At 55.8% G+C, this 22134-nt stretch overlaps 2 protein-coding genes across 2 annotated transcripts in view; one reads left to right on the top strand and one right to left on the bottom strand.

Annotated features, from left to right (window-relative positions):
- Nucleotides 1-14763, top strand: part of NCLIV_044250 (conserved hypothetical protein) — a gene marked incomplete at both ends in the record, with an annotated part of 43029 nt that extends 28266 nt beyond the window's left edge. The window contains 19 exons of the mRNA XM_003881345.1: nucleotides 52-300; nucleotides 994-1297; nucleotides 1495-1688; nucleotides 2101-2931; nucleotides 3571-3696; nucleotides 5023-5398; nucleotides 5811-5979; nucleotides 6277-6512; nucleotides 6821-7018; nucleotides 7367-7880; nucleotides 8437-8574; nucleotides 8894-9113; nucleotides 9555-9770; nucleotides 9983-10557; nucleotides 11668-11842; nucleotides 12097-12861; nucleotides 13547-13669; nucleotides 13998-14100; nucleotides 14702-14763. Of these exons, the coding sequence (XP_003881394.1) occupies nucleotides 52-300; nucleotides 994-1297; nucleotides 1495-1688; nucleotides 2101-2931; nucleotides 3571-3696; nucleotides 5023-5398; nucleotides 5811-5979; nucleotides 6277-6512; nucleotides 6821-7018; nucleotides 7367-7880; nucleotides 8437-8574; nucleotides 8894-9113; nucleotides 9555-9770; nucleotides 9983-10557; nucleotides 11668-11842; nucleotides 12097-12861; nucleotides 13547-13669; nucleotides 13998-14100; nucleotides 14702-14763 (5574 nt within the window). The remainder of the gene's footprint in view (nucleotides 1-51; nucleotides 301-993; nucleotides 1298-1494; nucleotides 1689-2100; nucleotides 2932-3570; nucleotides 3697-5022; nucleotides 5399-5810; nucleotides 5980-6276; nucleotides 6513-6820; nucleotides 7019-7366; nucleotides 7881-8436; nucleotides 8575-8893; nucleotides 9114-9554; nucleotides 9771-9982; nucleotides 10558-11667; nucleotides 11843-12096; nucleotides 12862-13546; nucleotides 13670-13997; nucleotides 14101-14701) is intronic.
- A 408-nt stretch (nucleotides 14764-15171) lies between these two features.
- Nucleotides 15172-21182, bottom strand: NCLIV_044240 (conserved hypothetical protein; the record flags this gene model as incomplete). The annotated part of the gene is made up of 8 exons (XM_003881344.1): nucleotides 15172-15356; nucleotides 15833-16316; nucleotides 16951-17082; nucleotides 17491-17597; nucleotides 17781-18642; nucleotides 18810-18969; nucleotides 19381-19493; nucleotides 19749-21182. The coding sequence occupies 8 exons, from the start codon at nucleotides 21180-21182 to the stop codon at nucleotides 15172-15174; spliced, it is 3477 nt and encodes a 1158-aa protein (XP_003881393.1).
- Nucleotides 21183-22134: the final 952 nt, after the last annotated feature.

Below are 22134 nucleotides of genomic sequence, written 5' to 3'. Positions count from 1 at the left end.
CGACTGGCTCCAGCTTGTCTTGAGTCTGTTTTTCCGTCCTCTCGACTGCAGCCAGACTGGGTCTTCGAGGAGCAGTTTCTCGTCTCCAACGCTGAAGAGGCAGCCGTCTGGGTCGGCCTCCGGCGCACGCCCATGTACCTTCTGGAGGAAAAGTGTCTCTATTTTGGCACTGTCATTCCCAGTGGGGAAACGAACAAGGCGGGAGTCCAGGAACGACTCCGCATCGGAAACCCCAAGTCAGTCCCGGCGACAGTCTCATTCGAACTCAAGCTCGCCAAAGAAACTGACAAAAGCTCTGTGGTGAGATCCTTTGCATGCTTTACACTGACACGCATATTCATATATATATATATATATATATGTGCACCTGCATATAGGTGCGGCGCCTGCGCAGCTACATGTGGAGAATTCCATGGTATTGATATTGAGTTTCTGTTGTTTTTGGTGGTGGAGGACGACTTGATCGGGGAGTGTTAGCCAGGTCTGTTCTTTCCGTGTGAAGAGGCTGGCCTTGAGCACGCCGGCGTGAAGGGAACCCGCAGCTCGGCAATGGACAGAAACTCATTTCAACTTCAGATGTCGCACCGTCGCTTTCCACACCGAACGAGACACTTGCAACGCGTTTCCCTATCCGTGTGTCCTCATACATGCTTTTTGCTTCTGTGCCTTTCGTTATATCCCTCCGACGCTCGTGGGGTGTTGTATGCAACAGTGCCCCGTTCGTCTCTGTATTGTTTTTGTTCTGTTTTTCCCGCCGCTCCTCGTTTGTTCTCGGAGACTTCGACACCCCTTGTTGGCGCCCACCTGTTCCTCACGGGCTTGGACTCGCTTTTTTTCCGTGTGCGTCCCCTGTCTCTCTGCCTTTCCTTGGCCTTCTCGGGGTTTTACAATCCGACCTCCCTGTTCTTTTCCTTCCCTTTCGTGACCGTTTGGCTGCGCTGGTCCCGCGGCGTTTTCTTCTCCTACGTCTCTAATCCGCCTCTCCTGCGGCAGGCCTCGGACTTGGAGACCGTGTTCGAAGTTCAGCCCAAGCACGTCTCTCTCGGGCCTCACGAGACGAAGACGGTCACCCTTAGTTTCCATCCCAATGCGATTCAACGCTACTGCGCCACTTTCAAGGCATTCGTAAATCGCGCCGGTGCGGATGGGACGCATGCGGCTCTTTCGTTCGATGTCAAGGGCGAGGGGACTCTCCCCACAGTCTCGCTGGAGGTGGCCCCTCCCATCGGGATCGCCCCGTCCGAGCCTGCTTCCGGTCACCCAGGCGCAACCCCTTCAGCGTCAGCAAGTGTCCCAGGTAAGCACGGGAGGCTCTGACAACGCACGCAAGGCAGGATGCGGAGACCTCAGAAGCACAACCCCACCTCCCTCAACAGCTGTTCCTTTCCTTACCTACGAGGAGAGTCTGGTCAGTGCGCGTAACCACTCCGGGCAGAAACAATGGCGATTCCCCTCTGTTCTCGCTTTTCTCGATATACGGGGTTCGACTGACAGGCGAAAAGAGCTTCGTTCCGTCCATCGCCATGGGCAGAGTCGCTGTGGGGACAACTGCAACTGCTGTCTGTGTCCTGAAGAACTACGGCACGATCGCCGCGACAGCACGGTGCGAGTGCGCTGCATCCGAGAGCATTGTCGTGGAGCTTCCGCCAGCGGTAACTCTCGCCCCCAATGAAACAAAAACATTTGCGGTAAGACTCTTCAACCAGTTCGCGGGGCTCGTTCGTTCTTTGGCTCTCCCTAAAGCGGGCTTCACCCAATGCATATACGTTTGTGCACTTCTACAAAAATATCCATAAACACATACACATGTCTATGTATATATTTTTTTCATACATGTTTATGTATGCATATATGTATCAGCACAGCCACGTCAACTCGTCGGTCTATACCCACAGAGATGTTGGCGGTAGGCAGAGAGGAGATGGAGACAGAAATGTGTTTACTAGAGGCAACGACGGCTGCAAAACCTAGAGAGCTGATGTAGGGTAAGTAGAGAAAGCGACGTGCGGCCAGCCCCCGAAAGGCTTGTTACTCCCTTTCGGTTGAGTTGTCCACTGAACCCGCATTCGTCGTTTCGAATGGGGTTTTCCAACTCCGCAGGTTCACCTCGTTGCCAAAACCCCGGGCGAGGTCGACGCCGCGTTCCGAATCTACACCGTCTCTAACCCCTACGAAGATGTGGTTTGCCGTGTGCGAGGGACTTGCCACATTGAAGAGTGTCGGTGGACCACGTCGCCTCTTCTCGCATCTGCCATCTGCCTTCCCTCTGGTCTCCAAACGTCCTCGGGTCCGTCGAGCCCAACTAGCGGTGTCGGCGGCTCGGCTGCGGCCGCCGCTGGAGCCGGCGGAAGTAGCTCGGGGGCAGAGGCGGTCTCTCCTGATGTGACCCTGTCTACTCGGAAGCCCCAGCGAGGAGCTGAGTCCGCGTCTGCTGTGGATTTCGGCGATGTTGCGCTGGACGAAACGGCCAGGAAGTCTTTGTTTCTCGAGAATAAGACGGACAGCTTTATGAAGTTTGAGATCGCCTCGCCGCTTCCTCCGGATGTCAGAAAGGTGCTTCAGCTTTCACCCACCACCGGCATTTTACCGCCGCGAGGCGCCCAGGAAGTCACAGCCATCTTTGCCTCCAAGGAGTCGGTAGGTGTCTCTTCTGTCCCCGTCTCCTGTCGGGCCTGGCGCCTCAAGGAGATTGACCCCACAGCGGCTCCCACCAGTTCTAAGGCGAAGCCTCGAGCGAAATCGTCCGCTTCGGATCCAGAGCGCATCGAAGAAATCGATGGACGTTTCTACCAAATGGAGTCTGGAAAAGACGTCGAATTGCCCCTCTTCATTTCGGTACGATGCGACTCCCGCCAGTGCGAGTTAGAGTGCAGGGACATCGTGTTCGAAGACACCATGCTGTTCAAGTCCAGGAAGGTCGTCTTCACTCTCGTAAGTCTCGAAAGACGAACCGGCGAGAAAGCAAAGGCATGTGGCGCGGAACTTTGGATGGCAACTTGGCATCGAAGACCTGACACACCACCACGTTGACCGTCCTCGCCAAAACCTGTCTTCTTTGGTCCCTACTTCTAGCGCATGCATTTGCTCAGACGAAGAGGAAGAGATGCTTGCTCAGTGGGGGATATGGAGCGTGGACGGATGCCTGTACTGAGTGATACCTCGCCTCTGCATGTATAGATATATACGCATTTGTGTATGTTCAAAAGGAAGAAAAACGGCGTCTAGAGGTGGGAGAAAGAATCAACAACGGCAACGGTGTATCGCAGCACCGTGCATTCACACTCTTGCCCATATATATATATATATATATATATATATATAGATGCACAAGATCACGCTCCCATATATATATATATATATATGTATAGAATTATATATATATATATATATATATATATGTAGGGTGCTACAGATAGGAATGGAGGGGTATGTCTGTCTGCAGTTTCAAGTTTGGCTGTTTCGTGTGCGGCGAGTAAGTGCAGTGACCTTCATGGTTTTTCGCTCTTTTGGACGAGATGTCGCCGTTATTCCACTTTCGCTGCTGCGTTTCCGCTGTCTTTGCGTCTGCAGACGAATCCTGCGAAGGTGACGCTGCCTTTTGAGTTCCACTGGGAAGACATGGACCGGCTGCTCGACAGTCCCTCCTTCTACGTTCTCTCGCCTCAGCGAGGGGTTGTGCCTCCTGCGTCAAAGAATGTTAGTCGATTCGTTTCGGAACTTTCACCGGATACGCTAAATCGAACTCTGGCAGTACCACTCTGCCGTTAGCCTCCAATGTTCGTATGCGCTGCTGATGTCTTTGCGCTCCCCATCCTTCTGATGCACATCTCAGTGTTCTGGAGCGAGAGAGGCTTCGCGGCATTCTGCTCCGCTAATCGTCACTAGGTGTGGTGGCCGTCCCTGTCTAGAAGTGTGCATCTGCCTCTACATGCCTATCCCCACCACCTGCATGCGCCTGCTCGCCTGCTTCTCGATGAAACTGTATATCCGGATATTTGTTTCGCGGAGTACATAAACTGGAGTAAAGATACACAAATCTGCGTTGGTACATAAGTGTTATGTCGAGGTATGTGCGCTTTGGGGAGAGGCGACCTGTATATATACGGCGCGTCTGTAGTTATTCCCAAAGGGATAGATACTTGGGCATTTATTTTCGGGCAAACGGGCTGCGAAGCTGTGGAGGGTGCGGGGATTCTCGAGTGTTCTGAGCGCCGTCGCCGTGGCCCAGCCTTGGGGCAGCAGCCAGCGACTCGTGTCCCACGCGGGACTGTTTTCGTTGTGCTCGGCGTCTTCTCTCTCTCGCCGCAATCAGGACATCGTTCTGGAATTCGCACCCTCAGAGCTGACTAGTTTCAAGCGCTCGCTTGTCTGTACGTTCCCCACCTTGTCTTCCGGGATGGAAACAAGAAGAATGACCGTCGACGCCACAGCCATCCGCCCCATTTGCCACTTTGACTTGCCGCCGTCTGACTACCGAGACAGGCGTGAGCAATTGAACCTACCCGCCCTCGATCCCGAGATACAGGTGAAACAAACATGAGAGAAAGAAAGAAGAAAAACACTAGGAGACAGTAAACACAAGGAAGGAACGGAGAAAAGCCGGTTTGCGGAAACAAGTGTACAAAGCGACGGCCTGAACTCGAGGCCCCAGTGAAACGTACACATACATACATGTATACTGTATCGAGATCAGCGTACATATCAATGTGTGACAGTATGTATGTATATATATATATATATTTAAAGTTATGTATGTTTGCTGCGCTCGCTCCGCGTAAATATATATATATATATATATAGGTACATGTACTTTTGAGACGGGTGTGAACGCTTGGTTTTCTTAAGCTTGCCCCCAACTTCCTTTTTCTCACTCTTCAGTTTTCACTTGTCCTCCTTACCGCTGAGGCAGTTCTTTCACCTACGTCAGCCACGGGGGCCGAAGGTGCCTGGAGACCGGCTGAACGCGGCGCGACGTCTTTGGAGTCTCTGTCGTTTTCCTATGTTCTGTGCTGCGCGTTCTAGGTTGTGGAAATCACCAGCGTGGGAATCGGAGTGAAGAACACGAAGCGTTTCTTTGTCTTGAATCCAACTTCGTCCGATCTGGAGTTCGAGTGGCATCGCCTCCCGGTTCCCTCTGATTCGGCCCCGCGCCTGCCGAAGGCTGAGGCGAGGGGAGTTCTCGCCGCCGCAGGACCAGACCGCGGACAGATTGCACCCTCTGGGGCCTCCCCGTCTGGACGCGCCACGTCTCTCAAAGGCCTGCCTGCTCAGTTCGAAGGGATTCGATGCGTGAATCTGCGAGGCCGAATTGCAGCTGGGAAACGAACGGAAGTCGTCGTCGAGTTCCTCCCCTTCCACCCGGACACCCGAGAAAGCTTCTGGAAGTTTTCCCTCCCCAGTAAGATGAGTAAACGCACCTGCTGGACAAATCCCAAACTTCCTCATCGCCACTTGCATCTGTCTCGCTACCTTTCCTCTCAGCATAAACATACATATATACATAAATATACATACATATATATGTAGATTTAGTTATACGTAGATATATATATATATATATATATGCGTTCGCTCGTGCTTCATGTTGACCACCTTAGGATTGGTGTCGCGTTTGTCTCGTGTGTTTCCTCCTTTCATGAAGCCTCCCTGGATAATGCGGTTGAGGCTGGCGGCAGGCGGACTCCCCCGGTTTCCACCGGTGCGTCAGTCCTCGGCGTCCATGTAACGCGCATGCAGGGGTGGATTTCTCGGTTTCCCGGTTTTCCTAACGTCGCCTAGTTGATTCCTGTCGGTTTCGCTCTTTGGGTCAGGCAAAAAACTGGAGAAGCAGTTTCTCTTTGTCGGCCTCGTCAAAGAGCCGCATGTGGCGCTCGACCGCTCTTCCGTATGCTTCAGTCCGGTCCTTCTCGGGGGCAAAGTCGACGAAGTCGTCAACATCCACAATCGCGAAGACATTCCTCTCTCGTTTGTCTTCGCCCGGTACGCATACACGCCGTTCTCTCTCAGGATGTGCACGGCGGCTTCAGGTTTCCATTTTCTGTCAATCCCAAGGTTCAGTTCCAGGTGTCCCCCGCTGTGGAACAGACGAGAGTCTCCCCCCCAGACAGCAAACTCGAGGCCGAGCTGTGCATTGGTATCTATTTCTTTATGTCTCTGCAGAAAACGTCCCTCATTTGTTTTGAATCTGTGCGTCCGTGTCTGCATGCGTCCCTGCTAACCTCGCGTCTCCTTTTCACTCTCGCTGTCTTGTTCTCTGTTGGTGTTTCTGCCTCTCAGCAAGCAGCTGGACTCCGAGCGCAGCCCTCTGCCGCCGTGCCTCGTTGTCTCGCCGGCGAACGGGATTCTTCCGCCGAATTCCGTGACGCCTGTGCGCCTCAGCTTCACGCCTGAAGACGAGAAGCCTTTCAACTGCAATCTTCTCTGTCGAGTCCGACAAAAATCTCGCGCCCTCGCGCTGAATGTCAAAGGAGCCGGATACTCCGTCAAGCACAGCATGATTCTCTTAAATGAAGGTGACGCGCATGCGAAAACCGCCATATCTGCGAGGGGCTATCTGCCTCTACACCGCCGAAAGAGAGACGCATACATCACGGCACACGTGCCACATGTGTGAATAAATACCCCTAGGTCGCCCCTGGTATATGCCGATACATGCTCGTTGGGTATATAGTTGAGCTTTACAAAAAGTCTCGATTCATCCTTGGGTATATGCGCGAAAACGAGTGCGCGTGGCAGCGCTGTGGCCGCGTTGAGGCTTTCGGGTGTACTTTCGAGGCGTTTCCTGATTCGGTCCTGCGCCTCTGTCTTGCTTCTTTCGCAGATGGAAGCATCCGGGAGCTTGCGCCCGGCACACAGACTGCATCTGTGCTCGACTTTGGGCCTCTGCTGATTGGGCAGAGCCGCCGCCACGTTCTTCAGCTTCAGAATGCAGGCACCTTCGACTTCAGCTTCCACTGGACCGTTCAGAGCGTGAGTGGTGCATCCTTTTCCCCGAGTCTCTCTCTCTCCCCCAAAAATGGTGAGTTGTTTCCCCGCTTTGCCTTCTCGCCTCCCCACTGCACTTCGTCTTCCGCCTCAACAACACGGTGCACTCTCCACGCCCGTGTAGCCCTTCAGAATCTGTGTCTCTCCCCCAAAGTACTCATTTGGATACGCGAACGTGTATGCAGGCACACACATGCATACACGACTACGTTTTATAAACCTACATATATACACATATGCATATATATATATATATATATGTGTGTATCTCTGGTGGTTATGCGAGTTCGTGCAGCGGTCGCTGAAAGCATTATATTATTCTCTGCTGTGCCTTTTTCGCGCGTGCTCTGCGTTTTTCTACGCCGACTTCCCCTGGTTGCAGGAGTGGTCGAGAAGGGGAAAAACTTCGAGGTTATTCTGACGTATGCCCCCACGGAGATCAGCAAGCACGAAGAGCACCTTCTGCAGTGCACCATCAGCGGCGGCGACCCTTACCGGATTCGCGCTCACGGGTCGTGCTCGTCTCCCAGAGTCGCCTTTTCCTTTTCGAGTTACGATTTCGGCACCTTTATTCTTCCGCCTTCTCTCCCAGCAAGTCAGGACGTCTCGCCGCTTTCGATAGGACACCACATCGGCGGTGCCATCATCGACCGCGTGGAGCTGAAAATCACAAACTTGGATACACTCCACGACTGCTTCATCTCCACGCCGTTCGAACAAAGCAACGTTCTCGACGTCCAACTCGTCCCCTGCAGCATCGGCCCAGGAGAAAAGATTTCCGTCCCAGTCGTCTTCACTCCGAAACAGCCCAAAAACTACAAATTCAAAATCCCCTTCTCCATCAACGATCGGACTACCGCATACGTCACCGTCTCCGGCAAAGGCATCCTCGCGAGGTAACCAAGGATGCATTTCTTTTCTGCGCATGTGCATCTACTTACGCGAGAACAAACACCGTACACAGAGAGTAGGGGCGCACTGCTTTGCCTTATCCACGATTTCCTGTGTGCATCCCGTGAAGCCTCCACGGCGACACTGAATCTCGCAACCAAAGACGCAAAGCAATGCGTACCATCCCACACGTTGACGACAGACCCCCTTCCGCCTCTCAATCCATGTACGTGTCCACTTATATATATATATATATATATATATATACATTGGGTGAGTGCCGAAGATGCCTCTCTAAGCTTTTAGATCCGCTTGTGTCCCTCCACAAGCATACAGACCAAACTCGAGGGGTAGGGATACAGAATTGGGAGTGGGGGTGTATCTCCACCAGCAGTAGGCGCCGGCTTGCATATATGCATATATCCGTGTAGAACGATGTATAACTATATCAGTATAAGCCTTTATCAATATACATGTATACATCTATGTATGGGGCGACAGTTGATTTCGAGTTTGATCTTGCTGTTTGTCAGCTGTTTGCCTCGTGTGTTTCGTTGCAAGGCTCGAGATAGCTCCCACGCCCGACGAGATTCGGTTTGCCCCCTTGATAAAAGGCGAATCCGCCGTCAAGCACGTGCGAATTGTCAATCGCTCCGAGGCCAGCCTGGAGTTTTACCTTCCGGCCTCCCCAAACTTGAGGTGTGATAACTGTCGACTCCAGTTCAAAGAATTCCTGGAGACGCGACGGGAGCACGTGAGGGGAAGGGAGGGGAGGCGGCGGAGAACAGGGGGGCGAGAGTCAGCGAAGGAACAAAGAACGCCTTGGCCCCAGCAGGAAAGGGGATACCCGCACCCTCCGCGAGAAACAACACTTTCAGCTTTGAGCATGTGGTGAGGGCTGTCGTTCTCGATGCTGCTTCTGAGTCGGATGTGCTTTCCCGTGGATCGCTCCTTTCCGGTACAGACCGCTCCCCGTCACTGGCTGGATTTCTGCGGCGCTTCTGGCCCGTCTTTTCAGCTCTCGCGGGATCAGCTGGAGGCCGCTGTCCTCCGAGGCGAAGGCCTTCTCGCTCCACCCTCGCCAAGAACTGCCTCTGGAAGTCTTCTTCAAACCCGCCTTCTCTATCCCCGACTTCTCTCTCCCTCTGTTTGCCGAGTGTCTGGTGAAGAGAGGAGGACTGGAGTATCGATTTCCGGCTCTTCTCTGCCACGTTGCTGCCAAGTCCTTCGAAACGGAGGTGGGGCCCTCCTTTCTGCCTCATCTAAGCGTTTCTCGCTCTCGCCCTATGCATCAATCTAGAAATACACCTGCACGTGCTTAGGGTCGTGGTTGTACCTGTGGATATACGGGCTGTCACACATCTTCAGCGTTTTCCTTTTGGAGGCTGTCTCAAAAGACGCCACGAAAAAGAACCTGATGAATCTCTTCACGTGCAATTGCATCTGTCTCTTCCCCGGGGGTCAAGTATACGACCCTCGCCGTTGTGTATATACATATATATATATATATATATATATATATACACTTGGAACACGGATATGTATATATGTATATATATATATGTATACGGATTTAAAATTCACGTTATTCTCGTATACCTTTGTGTACATATTCCAGTTGGCTGCGTCCACGAGGAGAGCGGCTGTTGTCTTTACCGCTTTACGCTGTTTTTTTCTAGGTTCGTTTGAGTCAGCCGTCTCTGTCCTTCGGACAGATTGTGGTGAATTCGTGGGCGACCCAAGTCGTCAAACTGACCAACATCGGCGAGCTCTACATGCATTTTAAGTTCAAGAATTCGACCAAGTTCGCTCGGCTCGTCTCGCTGTCTCCCTCGGAGGGCCTTCTGCATCCCCACGCCGACGTCCCTATCGAGGTCACCTTCCGGCCCACCGACGTGAGAAAGGCGTCGAATGCGAGCGGAAAACTTCGGCTTCACGCGTCAAGGCTCAGTCGCCTCCCTAACGGGTTTTGAAGTCACGAGAAATGCACTCCGTTCCCCCCATGGCAACAGAAACTGCTTTGCGCTTAGAGTCGTTCTTCCGACGCTTCGTCGTTTCCATCGCTGCGTGGTCTATTTCGTTCTGTAGTCCGTGCTTCTGCCTCCAGGTGACAGAGAAAGAAGTCGTGATTGACGACATTGCGTGCTTCATCAAAGCCTCGGCACCGTCGACTGGAGACCTCTCGTCTCTGCTCCTCACCGTCACAGGCCAAGGCGTTGCGCAACCCATGGACTCTGTACAGACGCTCACGTTTTCCACGCCTGTCCGTACGCAGCAGACCAAGACTTTCCAGGTCAAAAATCCGAAGAAGTATGACTGGAGCATCACGCCGCTCGTCTCAGGAGAGAGTCCGAAAGACGCCATGTACTTCTTCTGCTCGCCCAGCGGAAGAATCACGATTCCTGCGAACCAAAAACTCACCTTCCAAATCACGTACAAACCGCTGACCATGACCCGTGAGGCGAAGCCGGAGACGCGGGGCGACGGGCTGGGAAGTGCAGAGGAGGCTGCAGGACCGAAGAAGAAAGACGAAAAAGAAAAGGGTGAAGGCCCTTTTGGCGTCTGTACATCTGGAAAGGACGTGCACCCCAAGGCTGCGGGCCACCCTCATGCGCATCTAGCCCCGTTCCATGCCGCCTCAGTTTTCGTTCCTCTCCCGGACGGCGAAGCCGCCACATGCAGGTTAGCGACGTGGGAAACGCGCGCCCGAAAAAGCAAGGAAATCGCACACGCGGCCAAGACAGAACTCCACATCGCAGGACTCACCACCCTATTTCTCGGGCGTCTGCTGCCAGAGACACACAGCTACATGCATCGCTATAGACGTGACAATAAACGAATATGGAGCTCTGGGTATTTCTGATACGCTTGTTTTCGTTTGGGATTCGCGAGAGACATCTACTTCCCTGTGACTTGTGTTTATAATGCATCCAGTCACGAGGCGATGAGCCGTGAGGTTTTGGAGAGATGGACAAAGAGGGAGACGAAATGGATCTGAGAACATATATCGGCACGCCCCAAGTACTACTTGATGAATATAAATACTAGACAAATGTATGCATGTATATATACGCGCGTAGGTGAAGCGGTATCTAGGAAACGGTTTGAGATTCCAGTGCTCTGCCGACGTTCACAGGCGTCTACAAAGTTGCGCATGACCTACGAGAGCACGGATGTGTGTCGCTAGGCCTTTTTTACGCTGTGGCGGCACCGTTTTTACGCACCTGTGCTCTCCCTGGAGAGTGCATCGACCGTAGGGTGGTACTTCGCCTCCGCCATCAAACCGTGTTCCCCACTCGCTTCAGACACCCTCCGCCCGTTCCCGATGACGGCACTTTCCAACACTGCTCTGCTCCTGCCTGGGTGCATGTTCAAGGAGGTGGATGCACAGCTGAGAAGCTAGGCCACTTGCGCACATACCTGAGTCAATCATTTACAGGCAAACTCTGGCACGTGGCCACTTATAAACAGACAGCAGTATACAAGCATGTATATCTATATATATCGATATCTATATATCTATATATATCTCTATCTAGATATCTAGATAGATAGATAGATAGATAGATAGACCTGCTGATGTGCATGTATGTGAAATGCGAGTCAGCCACGGGCATGCGGCTTACGGTGTGATGAGGCGCTCGAGGTGCGTTCTCTCTCTTGCTTTCCTCATTGGGGTTTCTCGTTTTTCCACAAGGCGTAGACTTGTCGCTGTTATTGGTTTCGCCGTTTGCCTTGTCCGGGAGGAACGTGTGTGTTGACCGAGTTCGTTCCCCGTCTGTACCCCTCCAGATTTGTCGGCTACGCAACTGAGCCAACCGTGGAGCAAGTTGTGGACGCTGCAGTCCTGTGTAGATCGAAGCACCTTCAGCTGATTAAAATTCGGAACTGGTTACCAGTCAAGCAGAACTTTGACGTCGCGTACACCGTCACGCAGTGTACAGGTGATTCACTGCCTCAGATCCAGGTAGGAGAACAATGCGAGAGTACCTCTGTGCTTCTGACTGCTTCTGACTGTTTGCTGGCTCGCCGAGACTGACCCCGTCGTTGCGTTGCGCGCGTCCTGCGTTAGACACATGCGCGTTTTCCACCGCCTTTTCGCTTTTCAGTTCTGCCGGCGCGTGCGCGAGGAATTCCGCCGCTGTCCGTCCCCCTGCGGTCGGTGCGCGCTCCTCTGTGTCCAAGGGGTCTTGGGCGTTTTGGCGTCTGCTGTCGTGGCAGGCCCCAGCGCGGTTCGACTTGCCTCCGTCGCAGGCCCGCGACTATCGCTTTTTCGCCTTGGCTTTCAAACCGTGCACAGCTGCGATCCAGTTCCGGTTTTCGAGCCGCGAAAAGGCCGATTTCTACCTCGCCGAGGCGCGGCTGACGTTCACAGACCCAGAGACGATGGGCACGATCGCCCTCGAGACGTCGGTTCGTCGGCTCGCCAAGTCGAAGCTGGCGATCGACAATCCCTCGACGAAGCAGGCGGTGTTTCAGTGTCACAGCAACGTGCCCGACGTCTTCTTTTCGCCCTCCCCGCTGGAGGTCCTCCCGGGGGCGACCGGCGAGCTGGAAGTGTGGCTGCGCCCGAACCTCGCGGGCGCGGGCGAGGGCGCAGTTGTCCTCACCAGCGACGAGTTGGGAACCTACAAATTCCTGCTGAAATACTCGGTGGCCCCGGCTGAAATCGACACGCACGCAGCCTTCCACGCACCGCTGGGGAAGGACGTGACACAGACGCTTCGCTTCCGCCACTATGCGAAGAAATCGACGACGTACCAGGCGACCATCGACTCACCGCCCGAGGAGGCGCGAACCGCCTCTCGCAGCAAAACGAGCGCGAACGTGGAGAACTTTTCGCTGGAGAGCAAAAGCGTCGTTGCCCCTGCGGACCTGGAGAACACGGGCACTGAGCTTCCCGTCACTGTACGCTTCACGCCGTCCAGACTCGCCGAAGTCAAGGCGACGCTCGTGCTGAGGAGTTCCGAAGGATTCGAATATAAGGTCAGAGGAACACGGAGCGATTTCACGAAAAAGGGCGCGTCTCAGAAAGGAAGGTGCTCAGAGTATACGGGGACGAAGCAAACACAACGCACGAGTCTTCCATTTGGGTCGAGAGGATACGCAGCTGACACGACTTTGGAAACGCAGATATACCGCCCGCACGGTGAATGAACTGCATCGCTCTCGCGTTCTGGGCATGTCCGTATTTAACTGGAGGCGCCGTTTATTCTTTGGCGGCCCCGCGTAGCTCGAATGAGCCCCCCTCCACGTCGCTGACATCGGCGAAAAAACCGTTTCCGGTGACCCTTCAAAAAACCACAGCTTCCGTCGTTTCTGCACACTCTCCATTGCCTAGATCCTGTCCTGCCGAGCATCCAGTGTATATAAGTATAAATACATCCATATATATATATATATATATCTTGAGAGGGAGATGCAGAGGCAGAGAGAGAGGTGGAGTGGAGCATCGACAGAACGGTCGACAGGCACATCAGCCGATATATGAGCGAGTAGAAGACCGAGTGAAACACACGGATACCGTGTGGTCCGAAGCGGGTCGGGCAGAAACTGGATGCGACGCTCGATTGCGCTCGTCCAATGGCGCCACACTTAACGCCCAGAACGGACCGTTTGAAGCTTTCTTTCGAATACGGAAAATCTGCGGAACGGGGCCGATGCGTGCCAGGCTCTCCTCGTCGGCCGAGGGCAACCGCCTCAACCCCAAGGCCCGTTTCGACTGGGGAAGGGAAAGGCCATCAATATCGACTTCAAGAATCCCTTTGAGACGCAAACTGAATTCAGTCTCCAAGTAAGCATGTATATCTATACATATGAATATATATATATATATATATGTTTGCGTGTGACAGAGTATGCTGATACGTGGTGATAAACACACACACGTGGCCGCGAATTGTGTAGAGAAATGTTTGTTCGAATTCGAAATGTGTTGCCGATGGTTTCGGGCGCCCTTTGAACATGTTCCACTGAGCCGAAAAACCTGTGAAGCACCTTTCCGCGGTGGATCCGACACGTGTGTCCCTAAACTGCATGCGCTGTCTCCACAAAGTCTCCGCTTTCTTTTCACCGTCGAAAACGCGTTCCATGAAGTCGCTGCCTGGATTCCTCCTGCGCAGGTCGACCGCCCGTGCTTCTCCGTGGAGAAGAAGACGTTGAAACTGGAAGCAAGAAAGGCCACGACAATCAGCGTTATGGTCAAACCCGACGCGCGCGAGGCAGGTGAGTGGTGCCTAACCCCAAAACGCAGCGAAGAAAACATCGTTCCGCAGCCCCGACCCCCCCACCCATGGAGTTTCGTGTCCCAGTCCACGTGAACGCGCAGGCCCGCGAGCAGCAGAAAACTGAGCATCACACGACGCCACGTGTGCATTCACGTCTGCGCGCGCGCGGCGAGAAGCACGACAAACTTCTGTGTCGGCTGCGGGGTGTCTCTGTCGGGTGAAAACAGCATAAAATGACACATCTGGCCAGCCCACGCGGGGGGGGGGGGGGGGTAGCACTGCCTGTGTATCGCGTGAGTGCGGCCGCTTCAGACGTCACCCCCTCGTGCGCTGTCCTTCCTGATTTCCCTCGGTTCTCTTAAGTTTCTCTCGAGCGTCTGCCGTCCCGTAAAGAAGGGGCGGGCGCCCTTCCTACAGCGTGGCGATGCCCCCGGCGGGCCGTCCGCCTACGATGGCTGTCTCTTTCTGGTTTGGACCTGTGATCAAGGAAACGTAGTGCCTGTGTCCGAGTTTAAACACGCTCTAAGCTATAAACTGAAACGCATGCTCTCTTCCCCAGTGCCGTCTCGCTGTTTTGCGGGGTTGCTGGATTACCACAGGCCGTCTCATCGTCACAGCGGACGGGATTCCGCCTTGGATTTTCTACCTCAAATCCGACTAGGGCCGTTGCTTCCGGAAGACGCACGTGATGACAGGTTCTTCCCGAAGGCCAATGAGAAATAAAACAGGGCGAAGCAAATGAGACAACGCCAATACGAGACCGAGAGAGAAGCCTGCCAAGCCCTATGCGATGTGCATGTGTTACGTAGAGATCGACCGGGCGTTTCTTCCTTTTCACCAAGGCCCACGTGTCCCACGGAATCAGGCCGGTCTGTCTGTGCTCGGTCCTATCGATGAAGCGTCTCTCCTCTTCGCCGTCTACCTTCTTTGTCTTTTTTTTCGCTGAGGCGGGGATGCTGCGTCGGGATACGCGGTTTGACCACTCACTTCCGTCGTTACATCGCTTGCCGACGTTGTTACGCAGTAAAAAAACCCTTTTTCATGCGCCGTTCTCAGCCTCTCAAGCGAATCACATCCAGGCCCGCGCACCGCTGCATCCGCCTTCCCCCGCCTCGCAACGCTCACCTCCACCGAGCACTCTGACGCGTCCCACGTCTCCCGAGTAGCCGACGGGAACTCGCGAGCGGCTCCTGTCCAGCAGAGCCTCTATCTGTTGCGCCTCGCCGCACGTGTCGCACCGCTCAGCCAAAGGGTCTGAAAACCGAAAAAGAGATGAAAAGAGCGCCTCAAACTGTGGGCGTCGACACCGAACGGGGTGGACATGGGCACCCCAAAAACACCGAGGAAAGACACACAAACACCGTGGAGAGAGAGAGAAACCCGAGGCGCGTCGACACCGTGGGCCTCAGCAGACAAGAGAGAAGAAAGCAAAGAACGGAGGAGGAGCGGGAAAAGGGGGGGTAGCGAGGACGCGAAAACGGCGAACGTGGCTGCTGTAAAGAGCGAGAGACTGGAAAGAGGTTGAAAAGGGAAAAGGGCGGACCCCACCGGGGAAGCACGATATGTGGACCGAAAGAGAGGCAACACCGAAGATGGAAACCAACATGAAGCGCTGCTTGATGAAAAGAGGGGCCAAGCCCGCGTAAAATACACATCTTTTTCCGTTCCTCCTCAAGGACCAAAAACGTGTGCAGGCACGTGTCGGATGCTCTTCACGGCCCTCACCCTACCGGCGCTTTCGCCCTCGTCATCAGCGCAGTACTCGTCATCTCTGATCTGTCTTTGTTCTTCTCCGCAGCGTCCTCGGCGACACCACCCCTGTTCGCTGTCTTCGTCTGAGACTCCGCGGTCCTCTTCCCTCTCTTCTCCGACGGCTGCCGCGTGGCGCTCTTCTCGCGCAGTTTCGTCGCCTTCTTCCGGGAGTAAGCTTTCACACAGCGCGCTCGAGAACTCGTCGTCGGACGGCGGAATTCGGAAAATCCGCGGCGGCAACTCCGCTGCTCCAAGGGGACGGACGCACGCGCTCTCGTTGTGGACATGCCTACCCACGCAGCCCCAGCAGAAGAGAAGCGAGCCCGACAACGCCAGCAGAAGAAGAAACGAGACCGACGCCGGCAGAACTGAGTGGTTGACGGCAAGCGCGAGGAGCGCGACAACTGCCCAGCAGCCGCCACGGATGTCGCTGCTCAATGGAAGCGACGAAAGGGAGACACTCTGAAAGAACCGCCACAAAAAGAAACCCCACTGTGAAGCCAAGAATCACGGCTCCTCAGGAGATGCAACGCACACAGGCGGAACGCAAGCCCGGCACGCCATACAGTCGGCAAACACCCCTTCGTCCCTTCCTACCACCACCATCCGCATAAACGCATTTGTTTGTACACTGGCCCTTGTATATCTGGATACACCTGATCTTGCATACTCGACGTACGCATGCAGTTGAATATCGAGACACACACGCAGGCCTCTGTGCGTCGAAACGCTCGTAGCTGCCATCGAGCCCGACAAGGCCTGCAGGTGAAGACGCCTTTTTCCCCAAGGGCGACGGGAGGAGAAAGCGCGCCCTCTTTTCGTGGGGACACCGACCGGAACCCCAGGAGCCTACGCACCTTGCCGAGAGCGGCTTTCGCTCTACAGCAGGGATGGTGATATCTCAAAAAACGGTTAAGTCTATCCCCCCCTCCTCCCCCTTTAGACCACCGAGAAATCCTAATGCGAGGGCGTCTCCCCAGCGAAAAGGATTTAAAAGATTCTTGTTCGCAACGCGGCGCATGTGCCACCGAAACCCCTCACCCTCTGTACGTTTGAGGCCTGCATGCGGCGAAATGCACGGGAACACAGTCCTCACCTTGAAGAACGAGACAGTGGCAAGCACGCCAAGAACGCATGCGCCGACGCATGAGGCGGCCGTTGCCAGCGGCGACGCCGGGTGCACGGCGGATGCAAGGCCTGCGCTGTCTACCGAGTGACCCCACGCGATCTAGGGAACAAGCAGAAACCAGAGGGACGCGAAAGACGATGTGAGGCGAGGCGGACGCGGGTTGGGGTGCGGCAACGGCGGCAGGCCGGAAACGCCCAGCGACGTGTCCCGCAGCGGGGCAGGCACATCTCACGAGCACACGGAGGGACGGAACGGGAACTGTGGGAAGAAGACGAGGAAAGACAAACCCGAGACAGAGCGGCACACGGGACGCAGTGGAACGGAGATGTCGCCTCCTGTGTGTCGCTCTACAGATTGCGAGACAGATCAGGCGAGGGGCTCCACGCACATCTCCACAGGACATCGAATAGAATTCGGTGTGCCGCAGTTGGCCGCAGCGAATGCGTGCTGCGAGTTCTCGACGACACCCCGATTTGAAACGGGTCTGCAAGACGTGAAGCGCCCTACTCCATAGACGAGGCCGAGGCTGCCGATAAGGCCCTGGGTGAAGAAGCGCAGAATGCACGCCGTCAACACCGACAGGCCTGCGTGGAGCGCCAGAGCCAGCGAGAGACCTAAGGAGAGACACAAGGAGAAAGCACACGAAACACAAAACACACGAAACGTGAGTGGTTTCGCCTCCAACGAGGACGCGAAGACGCCGAAGAAAAGTCGAAGAAACTCGTGGAAGGTACCCCCCGGACTGCGTTCACTCCTAACGGTCTCTCGTCTCTGGAAGCATTGGCCAGACAGCTTACTCGCCACGAGCGAAGCGAACAAAGCGCCGACAGCAAGCATCATCGCTGCTGCATGCGCCTCAACTCGCCGATGTCCGTCACTGAGTTTCTCCGCGCTCGCGGCAGAGGACACTTTCCCGACGGTTGCTTCGCGTTTGTCTTCAGTGGCTGCGTGCCCGCGGTGCCCGGAGGCCTCGCCATCTGACGAGGGATGTCGCGGGTCGCTCTTCGCGCTGTTCTGTGCGTTGCGACGCAGGAGCAAGGCGGTCTCGACTTGGTCAGGGGAAGGCAGGGACGTGGGTGCCGTTGCCGCGTCTCTCCGAGGCGGGTTGGAAGGCGCGGACGCCAAAGCAGCCTCAGAAGACTTGGAAGGGGGTTCGTCTGACGACGACGCAGATTCGCTCGGACGCGGAGACCAAGGAGACGCCGTAGAGGTGGTGGTGGACGTCGAGGATTCAGAGAGCGCCGCCAAAGGGGCGGACGAGAACGCGAATGGGGCGGAGGAAGAGAGCGAGGCTTCAAATGAAGGTTGGGTCAAGGGGGAGGGAAACGGAGGTGCCCAGAGCCCGGTGGCAGCGAGATCCGGCGCCGGGAACGCGTCCTCCTCGACGGGCGAGGGTGACAGCGACGAGCAAGGGACAGCACCGAAAGCAAAGGAACTCGTGAAGGAAGTAAGCGAAGCATACGAGTTGGACAGAATGAATAGCCCGTCGCTGACCCTCGCGAAAGGCAACGGTGAAAAGAAGAGTGGCGAGAAGCACAGCAGGGCGTTCGCGCCGAGCAGGAGCAAGACGCCGACCGTTCGGGAGACGGAGAGACACGGTCGCCACCATCGAAACAATGAGGTGAAGAGGAGAAGAAAGGGGAGCTCAGCGTAGGCGACCTGGGGAGAAAAGCAGAGACAGAAGAGCCAGGGAATGACCACTCGGTCAGAAGGCGGAAGAGCCACGTCTCCTTCCTTTACGGAGCGAACAGGCGTTTAGGGTGCGACGGGCAGAGGACGAAGAGAATGTGGACCTAGGAGGCAGTCAGATTTCAGCGGAAACTCACCGAAGTGACGACGGGCCAGGTCGCAACGCGTTTCTCGCCTTCCACTCTGAAGGCGAGGAGAAGAAGCAGCTCGTGCAAGCACGCAAAGACGCTGCCGAAAATCGCCAGCGAAACCACCGAGACGGACACCAAACGCCTGGCGAGCGGGCCGGAAATCTCGCTGCATGCGCAATCCACACGCGCGCAGATGCCACAAAAAAAACCGCGGTTGCTTCGAGGCATGCGCACTCTGCTGCCACGAGGGTGGGAAGATCGTCGTCGGTTGCGATGCTGCACAGAACGGCAGGGGTGCCAGCAGCAACCGAACGAGCCGGCAGACGTTTAAGATCGAGACACGCAGCGCGGCTCCAGGAAAACAGGCGGTGACATCTGGCTTCGGACGTGAAAGCATCCAGATACATGCGGACACGTCGGACAGCTTTCTTCCCAGGTAAAGCAGTGAACAAAGGGAATGCGCCGAGATTTTCTGAACGTTACGTGCACAAGGAAGACGTAGCGAACAATGGGGGTGCGCACGCCGCTGCCCATGTCGACGACGAGAGCGAGACGGAGGATGGAAACGTCGTTTTACCTCGAAAAGCGACGACGCCATGAGGCAAGCTGCCGCGAACAGGCGCGTGCCCCAGCCGCCCCCCGTGTGCAAAGAAAGCGACGAAGGACGAACGCCGGCGGCTCAGAGTAGCGCTGCACAGTCACCGGACACATCAGCGAAAGGCCTCAGCGACAGCTGAACCCTCAACAAAGATGCGTACAGAGAAGTGAACCTATCCTCTGTCCAAAGCAGGCATGGCGAACATCACCAGGAAGACAACGCGAGCATCCAGGAAGCCCTCTGAAGGGTTGAGGAAGCAGGCGATTCGCGGAATCGAAGAACTGCTTTTTCCTCTCTCACTCTCCGCATTTGTGGCACACACACTGCGAGTCGCTCATAGTTCATACCGGTTCCGAGGTATCTCCTGGGCTGTCTCGTCGTCGCGCTCCCTCTCGTCGGTCTTCGCGCTTCGCACTCGCGTTCCGCTGTCCCGCGCGCTGGCTGTCCGAACTCGACGAGGAAGGGAAGAGGCCGAGGGACGCGAGGAACGCGCGGTGATCGTACTCGCTATCTGGGACGGACCCCGAGGAGTCGACGCCGACGATACTTCCCTGACGACTTCTGACGAGGGAGGAGACGCTGCAGATTGTGCCTTGGCCCAAGAAGGATGGACCCCGTTCTCGCGAAACGCACGAGCCTCTCGGCGTGGCCGAATGCCTCTCCGATGCACGCGCATCCTCGTCCGCTCCCTGTTCCACGTCTCGATTTTCGCGTCTGTCTCCCGGGCCGTTTTCGCCGCTTTCAGCCTTCCTTTTCGCGTCTGCCTTGAGGGCGAGGGCCTCCCTGCCCCACTCGATGGACGAGCGAGGCGGTGAGGCGCGATCTTCCGGCCTCCTCCCAGGCGACGTCGGAAGAGCGACAGCCGCAATCCCCAGAGGCGAGTCGCCAGAAGGCGCGCCCCGCACTGGGCAGGCGCTAGGGGGGGATGCGGCGGGAGGCTCTGCGTCTTTCCCCCATTCGTTCTGCTTTTCGCCGACGTCGGGAGGGCCGTAGGACGAGGACCAGGCGTCACTGTAGACACCGGAGACGACCGACGCGCGGTCGTGACGCGCTCCTTTTCCTCCGTCTTCTCTCAGTTTAGGGCGGTCCGAGCCCTCGTTCCCCCAGGAGGGGGGGAGCAAGCGACAGGTCGAGTTCGTCTCGCGTGACTCAGACAGAGCGGCAGAAGGTCGGGGGAACCGGACATCCAGGAGCGTCGACGCGACCACGATGCCACCACACATGCGCCGGAAGTAAAACGTCGCCAAGCCGGCGCACGCCGCGTTCAGAAGCCACACTACGGAGAGGGGGAAAAGGAGCACAAACGGTGCGCCAGCAACAAAGTACGAGACGCAGAGATAAAACAGCGAGGAAGACGCCGGCGTGGGAGATGCCAAGACAGAAGGAGCCTCTGGTCTGTTTGCACTTCCTTCGCTCTTCAGAGTCGGCGAGCGAAAGAAGGAGGGGTGGAGAGTCGCGCCGAGGAGGAAGAGGTAACAGCCGGTGTAGACACAGCAGAGAGTAGCTTGTCGGACGAAAGCCGTGCGCGGCGGCGACGGCGACGGCGAGAAACCGAAAGTGGAAGAGAAGGATAAGGGAGACGGCATGGAGAAGGAAGGATTGGAAGGGGTTGACGTCGAGAAGTGACGCAGGACAGAGGCGAACGAACTCGTGGAAAGGCGGAAGACACGACTGCCGTCGACAGACTGGCCGGCGTCAGCCGCAGAGATCTCGTCGCGGACGCCCGACCAAGGCGCAGCGCCAGGTGGATCCACGACGGTTTGCGTCGAGCGCGGCGCCATGGTGAGAGAGCGACGGAATGGAGAGATTTAACAGGGTTTCCGCGTCACGAAAAACGCCATGCAGACGGAATCCGGGGGCGCGGGGAGACGCCGGAGACAGGACGGACTGAAGAAGCGGGGGAGAAAGAAGAGCGACGAGCGATAAAGCTCCCGGGAGATGAAGGGGAACGACCTTGCGACAGACCAGAAAGAGGCGAGAGCTGGGAAAGCCGGAAGGGCGGGATCGCAGAGGGTGTTTTCGCGGAGGCCGAGCAGACGTAGCGGGAGGCGCCGCGCGCGTACAGCGTGAGAGAGGATCCAGGAAAGGAAGGAAAGACAGAGAAAAACGAGAGATGCTGTAGGAAGAAAAAATAGGAGAGCCAAAAACTGCAGATCTCTGCTTCTCTGTTGTCTAGAAAAACTCCGATTCCTGCCCGACTGCACATCTGCTCCCGCCCCGCCACTGCGCCCCGGACACCCCAGACGACAATGGCGTCTCTCTGTCGTGTTTTTCCATGTTTTGCATCCCTCTCTTCTCTTCTTCCTTCCGAAGCGCCAAACACGGCTTTTCCCCCGCAGGCAGCAGTCTCAGGAACGCGGTGGCGTGCCCCGGAAGAGCGCAATCTCACGCGTCGACTCATCATCGATTCCGCGCGAAAGCGCAAGGCATCGTCCCCGCGTCGCCAGCGAGACCGCTCGACCTTGTGTGTCTCCGATTTTCGTCCATTGCGGGCTCTAAAAAGGAGGGGCTAAGAAACGATCCTTGGAGAAAGCACAGAAAGCTTCAAGCTCTTAAAGAGACGTTTGCTCGATTGAAGCAACCGACAAGCTGTGGCGTGACGCCCCGCGAAACCTCTGGATGCTGGAGCGCCAGGATCCAAAATCCCATTGGACGGCCGGTAGCGCAAAATCGACTGAGAGAGTCGCCAAGGCGTACAAAAGGAGTATGCCTCCCGTTTTCCCCCGTCGCATT

This window comes from Neospora caninum, chromosome IX (genome assembly GCF_000208865.1).
Source record: "Neospora caninum Liverpool complete genome, chromosome IX".
NCBI classification, from domain to species: Eukaryota; Apicomplexa; class Conoidasida; order Eucoccidiorida; family Sarcocystidae; genus Neospora; species Neospora caninum.
This window is presented reverse-complemented; position numbering and strand designations above follow the sequence as displayed.